Source organism: Gossypium raimondii, chromosome 10, assembly GCF_025698545.1.
Source record: "Gossypium raimondii isolate GPD5lz chromosome 10, ASM2569854v1, whole genome shotgun sequence".
In the NCBI taxonomy this organism is placed as follows: Eukaryota; Viridiplantae; Streptophyta; class Magnoliopsida; order Malvales; family Malvaceae; genus Gossypium; species Gossypium raimondii.
In genome coordinates this window covers 5,514,114-5,520,547 of record NC_068574.1, presented here as the reverse complement: position 1 = coordinate 5,520,547, position 6,434 = coordinate 5,514,114, and the positions used below count along the sequence as shown (strand labels likewise).

At 33.0% G+C, this 6,434-nt stretch overlaps 1 protein-coding gene across 2 annotated transcripts; it reads left to right on the top strand.

The window, feature by feature from the left end:
• The first annotated feature begins 985 nt into the window (after positions 1–985).
• On the top strand, positions 986–6,142 carry LOC105778037 (putative hydrolase C777.06c). Of its 2 annotated transcripts, XM_052622886.1 has the most exons (13): positions 986–1,140; positions 1,233–1,449; positions 1,979–2,106; positions 2,228–2,340; positions 2,891–2,932; positions 3,948–4,003; positions 4,140–4,216; positions 4,635–4,754; positions 5,129–5,205; positions 5,304–5,367; positions 5,487–5,537; positions 5,621–5,669; positions 5,812–6,142. In XM_052622886.1, exons 2-13 carry the CDS (start codon positions 1,281–1,283, stop codon positions 5,928–5,930), a joined length of 1,065 nt encoding a protein of 354 aa, XP_052478846.1. In that variant the 5' UTR covers positions 986–1,140; positions 1,233–1,280; the 3' UTR covers positions 5,931–6,142. The 2 variants fall into 2 exon arrangements, with proteins under 2 accessions (XP_052478846.1, XP_012457054.1); XM_012601600.2 differs by having other exon boundaries at positions 991–1,449.
• Positions 6,143–6,434: the final 292 nt, after the last annotated feature.

Genomic DNA, 6,434 nt, shown 5'->3' with positions numbered 1-6,434 from the left:
AATCGAAAGGAAAAAAAAATAGTAAGTCACCTTTAAAAAACTGTCAATCGTTCTCTTTTTTTATTCCTCTTTTTTTTTTACAATGAAGAGAGAGGCCTCTATTTACAGTTGAGCCTCCCCAAATCCAACAGTACAGATCAATTACATCAACGGCTGAAATCAAAGGATATCTACAAATTAAATCTCTAAGATTACAAAATCATATCTTCTAAGATTGCATATCCCTGAAGATTATGTTTCCATAAGCTTGTAGATGGACCTTCAACCTTTTCAAGTAATGGGCAATTCCGATTGGGCCAAATGATATTACTTTGAATTTTTTTTTGAGCCCGGGCTAAAATTGGGTATTACACCTTCCACCTTTCATCTTCCTTGTAACATCTTCCCTATTTATATATTAGAATTCTAATCTCTTTATATATAGAGAGAGAAGTATGCTACTTATAAATATGATGAAAAATATAGAATACAATAGAAATCTTCGTATTCTCATATCCATATGTTATCTAGTATTTTTGTTTATAATAATAATGAAAATAAAACAAATATTTTCGATGATATTTCGTCTCTGATTTGGAACCCTTTTCTCCGTCCACAAAATGTTAGCGAACATTTTAAAAATAACTACCATGTAAACATTTTTAAACATTTAATATGTTTTATGTGATCTAGAAGATTCACTTACGTTATATTTTATACTTTATTAGATTATGTATATCAAATTTGACGTAAATTAAATTTTTTAACTATTTATTTAATATAAAAACTTTCAATCGTTAAATATATATTAATATAGGTAATATTTTAAATTAATATAATAGAGATATCAAATCGATTAAAAATTTACCTAATTTATAAATACAAATATATTGAGAAATTAAATTATTAAAATATTAATTATGTAAAAGATTATGAAAAAGTGTCTCCGAATTTTATCTTTTATTTGGATATATGTATGAACCTCTAAAACAGAAACAGTGTGAGATAAGTTGTCCAAATTTCTCTATATTTTCAATATATGTAAGAAAGAGCAAAGAGAAAAAAAGGATTGACCATATATGGTTAACATTGGCCTATCTATGCTTTGCTTCGTTTCTTCAGGCAGCCAATGCTCTCCAAACCAAAACTGCTAAACAAAAGGTGTGGAGAAAAAGAAAGAAACCAACATTTTCACCTTTCATTTCGGAATAAAAGCTGATTTGCTTTTGAATTTTTAAATTTTTTTTTTCGAGATTTACAAGAAAGGGAAAAGGAAGTTGAAATTATAAAGTAATAAGAAAATGGTAGCTTTCTCAATGGTTCCATTTTTGGGCACAGTTCGATCTACACCTTCTTTAACGAGTTTGGCACCTTACAAGCGCCAAATATCAATACGAATCTCTCCAGTTTCTTTTCCAAGGAATGGGTTCTTTCCGTTCAGGAGGTTTCTTCAAGCTTGCCTTCAATCTAGTACGTACTTTCTAATTATTTTCTACTTTTTTTTATTTGCCTTTTAATTGTGCCTGGTTCTTCTTATAATTTGTTTTACGTTTCTGCGATTAGGATGCAATTAAATGCGCGGTTTTCTTTTCTGGGTATTAGTTAGTTTTAATTGAACTTTTATTGGTTTTGTTTTTAATAAGACGGGAATGGTTGTTTTATTGTGATTAAGCTAGCTTGGGTTCACCTAGATACAAATTTTAGGCTCTTTTGGGTAATTGGTTATACATAGCTATCTCTTGAATGGGGTATTATCTTGTTTCGACGGTATAGAGTGGCAATGGGGAAGCATGTTGGATCCATTACTCAACTTTATCTTTGATAAAAGAAGTAGCTTGGTTTTTAATACATTTGTTATGAAATAAGCTGACAGACTCGATTCTAACTGTTCTTTCTTTATGGTTGAAAGACGATGCTGATGAGGCTATAATGATTTTTACTTTGCTACTCTTTGGCACCTTATAGATTAGTTATGTTAGTGATAGTGCCTTGAATACAGGTTCTGCTACTATGGATACTAGAGAAAAGTTACCTGCAGAACATTCCGAGATCATTTTTATAGGGACAGGAACTAGCGAAGGCATTCCTCGTGTTAGCTGCCTGACTGACCCTGTAAAGAAGTGCCTGGTATACTGGCCATCCGAACTGATAACTTAATCATAAGTAGCTGTCCCTTGCTTTCTGTGCATTTGTTTGAAATTTCTTCTTTTACTGTTTTAAGACATTTATTGATTTTTTATTTTCACAGGTTTGCAGCAAAGCAGCAGAGCCTGGTAACATAAACCGGAGACGTAATACAAGCTTACTTATTCGTTATGGTAGGCCTTCTGGAAGATGCAACATTCTAATAGATGCTGGCAAGTAAGTGAAGGTTACTTTAATGAAATGAAGTATGCTTTTAGTAGTTAGTTATAAAAGTTGTTATTGAAAATTCTAACGATGCTGGGGAAATTGTGATCCAAACAGATTCCATTTGGCACCAGACTGTGTACTGTTCTTACAGTTATTTTAGATGCTGGCATTTGACTGCTTCTGCTTTAGAATTGTTACAGTTAACATATAAAAGGAAAATTTTGAAAAATAAAGTACTTTTAAACTGACTCAATAAACCAGTTGATTGTTTTCTTTTAGCCAACAGAAAGGGCAGTGGAAACTTTTAAGTGAAAAGCTTAGAGGTTGACTATACCTAAATTGGGATATAACCTTTTCAAAGGTTGATGCATGTATTATGTTGTTTCCTTAAATGGAGAACAAAAGCAATCAAAGATTCTTGCTAGTTAGTGCTAAAATTGTTCCCGGAAATTACTATAAAACTGCCTAATGCTTAATGGCTGCTGAATTTTTGCTACCTTCTGCAATCCCTAGATAAAATTATCTAGTGTTGTTTCTCATCTGTGACTTTGTTTTGTAGGTTCTTCTACCACAGTGCTCTTCAATGGTTTCCAGAATTTGGGTTAGTTTAATACTAAAAGCATTTTGGTGTTTCTCTTTCTTAAAAGTTCGAATTATTATGTCTAGCTCTTAAGTCATTAGATGGTCCATGGTGTTCAATCCATTAACTCTTAGAGTATGTTCATTGCGGGGGTGAAGTTCTAGCCTTTGTGTTATCTTAGATGCTATTACATTTGCAGTTTTGGAATTTTTTTTGTTGTAACTCTGAGATGGAATATGATCTAAATGTGTTGTACCATATTGTTTTCATGCTCTAATGGCTGGGATATAACATAGGAATAGTCTTTCCTTGTCTTAAGCCTTTTCTTCTCACCTTCATGGAGTTGATATTTGATTGTAGATTATTATTATGATCATCGATGGGCTTTGGTGGCTGAGTTTAATGTATCTTTAGAATACTAGTGCATATGACTTGATGTTCTTTTATTTTTTATTTTTACTTCAACCCTCCCCTTTTTAGTCCCATACACCTTGAAATCATCAGACTTTCCATGGTATTTGAAGGGATGAAATACAACATTTGTATAGTTTCATTTGTAGCTTCAGTTATTTTAATTTGAAATGTTGATTTTAGTGTTATGTGATATTGAATGCATTACCATGTACGGTAGGCACGATGAACCAACTAGTTTTCTTGTGTGAGTTTGATTTTTCTGTGTTCTGTCAAACCGTGGTCTCATGTTATAGTTGGAATTCAGTCAAAATAATCTATCTTAGTATTTGTTGGTTATAGACATAAATGTAAATGTTTTCTCAATGCCTATACTAGCATTAACCATAATAATATAAAATGTACTTTACATATGCTTTTCTAGATGGTGCAAGCATTCACTCATTCCGGGGGCCATTTTGTTGCTTCCTTAAGTGTAAACTTTAGTAAAACTCAGGTTTATTATCAAGTCCTACAGGTCATTAAGCAAAAAAGACCAATGGAGGAATGTTTTTCTGATTATCTTATGGTATATATGTCGATTGTCGTGTATTTTCGTTGTTGTAACTAGTTGCATTTGTGTCAGGATAAGAACAATTGATGCGGTTATAATTACACATTCTCATGCTGATGCAATTGGAGGTCTCTGACATGAACACTTTCTAATATATCTCTCTAAATAGATAAACCTTTCCGCGATGATGTATTAAGTTTTTGCTAGTTTTCTTTTACATAGAAACACACATTGTCTAACACAAATTTTGTCTTAATTTCCCAGGTCTTGATGATCTACGTGACTGGACAAACAACGTGCAGCCAAACATCTCAATTTATGTTGCCGAGCGCGATTTTGAGGTCCAAAATTCTGTTCTACCTCTTTCCACCATATCTTGAACATATGATTATGTGATGGCAATGTGTGTGTATATATATGTTTGTCTGTCTGGTAATAGATATATCCTGCATTTTCTGTAAGTTGTAGTGATAAATGGGAAGTAATTAATAACATGAAATGATACAAGAAGGTGCTAAGCTAGTAGTATTCTCAATAAACTTTATAGTACTGCACATAAATGGATACTAGAACTATTTCTATGTAGTTCTACAGCTGTGAGTTTTGAGAATAAGGAAATTTGAGCTATTATTGCCACTCAAGATGTTGGAAAAACTAATCCACAAACTAATATTATTGAATGATTCAAATGATTTATGAATGAATTATTTGTCTTTCATTGATATTCAGATTGTATAATATCTTCTGTAACAATTTCAGGTGATGAAAAAGACTCACTATTATTTGGTAGATACAAGTGTGATTATACCTGGTGCTGCAGTCTCAAAGCTGCAATTTAATATCATACAAGAAGAACCTTTCATCGTTCATGATTTACAGGTGATTATTGTTCACTCAGTACGGATGGTAATTTCTTAGTACCATATGCATTCTTGAAACTGTAATAATGGGTTTAAGTTCAGTTTTGACTGTAGAAAAGTGAATCAGGCCCTAGAGACAGTTTGCCTTTGTATTTGGCTGCTCCTGTCTTACCATTATGTCATTATAAAAAAATGGTTGAGTAGTTTAGGGCTAAATTGCTTTTTTCCCCCTGTATTCTTACATATTGTTGATGAAACATGCCTAATAATCAATATAATATGTACAAATGCCGATTTGTATGAAATTAAGACACCAGCTCCCCTTCAACATTAATACATATCAGGTCATGTCTGGTCATAACGTGTGTTCTCTGTTCAAACATTGTGCTTCAGATTACCCCTTTACCAGTGTGGCACGGCCGTGGTTATCGCTCACTAGGTTTTCGTTTTGGTGATATTTGTTACATCAGGTAACGCTTTTATGTGAAAAGACATGATGAATTTTTATTTTTTCTCTACTTCATTCAGTTTTCACCTGAGCATTGTTCATCTGTTATTGACATTGCAGTGATGTCAGTGATATACCTGAAGAAACTTATCCTCTTCTGGAAAACTGCGAAATCCTCATTCTGGTCCTCTCTCTCTATATATCTCCTTATACATCGACATGCATGCACAAGAATTTACATCCAAATTCATTAATGCACTTTCTGGATACCTTATTGAGTCCATATGTAAAATGCTTTCTCAGGATGCTTTGAGGCCTGATCGATCTTCATCAACGCATTTTGGACTTCCAAGGGTATCTGCTTGTACATCTTCTGGTAAACAACATTAAAATGCTAAAACTTACTCTCTCTTTTTCACTTGCTATTTTATCTTCAGGCTTTAGAGGAAGTACGGAAGATTAAGCCGAAGAGGACACTCTTTACTGGTAAGTCTCTAGTTTCAGGCCTATATCACTACAATTCAATTCCGTCCTTTTAAAGTGTTCCACTGTTTCAACAACTTATTATTGCATCATTAGGATGTAATTTGTTTACTTTTCCATGCTTTACTGTTGTGATTTTATGGAGGCATGATGCATCTGATGGACCATGAAAAAGTGAGTGAATACCTGGAAAACCTGATGGAAACCGAGGGTCTTGATGTACAACTCAGCTATGACGGATTGCGTATACCGGTATCACTCTAGCTTTGTATGTTTATCCGCCGTTGTCTTTTCGGTGAGAACATGTTATACCATAATCTGCAACTGAAAAGATTCAATGAGCTAACATTATATAACATAATTCTTGGGGAGCATTATGCTGATCCCCGTATCCTTACAATAAATAGAATTTTTTTATTTTATATCTATTTATACAGAATCATTCTAAAATCAATCTATGGGTTTTGTTTATTTTATTTCGCGGAATCCCCCCATCTCCATTTCTCCATGATCTTGTTTTGCACTTGTTCTATTATTGGAGGAATCAAAGTATGTTAAAGCATTTTTGTTTTTAGTTTGATATTGATATTTACTTTCACCATTTTCCTTTTTGTACAAGCAATGTCATGGCTCGAAGATAAGGGATGGGTAGAGAATTAGATAACAAATGTAAGGGGGAATGTAATTTTCTCAAGGATGACTCTGTCAATATACGGGATGAATCTCAAAATTATGCATGAATTTTGATTCAGTGAATTTTTATTTGGT

Bases quoted from the DNA above. Each gene is read 5' to 3' on its own strand.
- LOC105778037 (XM_052622886.1), top strand. From the start codon at position 1,281: ATGGTAGCTTTCTCAATGGTTCCATTTTTGGGCACAGTTCGATCTACA. The intron at 1,450-1,978 runs GTACGTACTTTC...CCTTGAATACAG, and splicing joins TCAAGCTTGCCTTCAATCTA to GTTCTGCTACTATGGATACT. The intron at 2,933-3,947 runs GTTAGTTTAATA...CATTTGTGTCAG, and splicing joins CAATGGTTTCCAGAATTTGG to GATAAGAACAATTGATGCGG.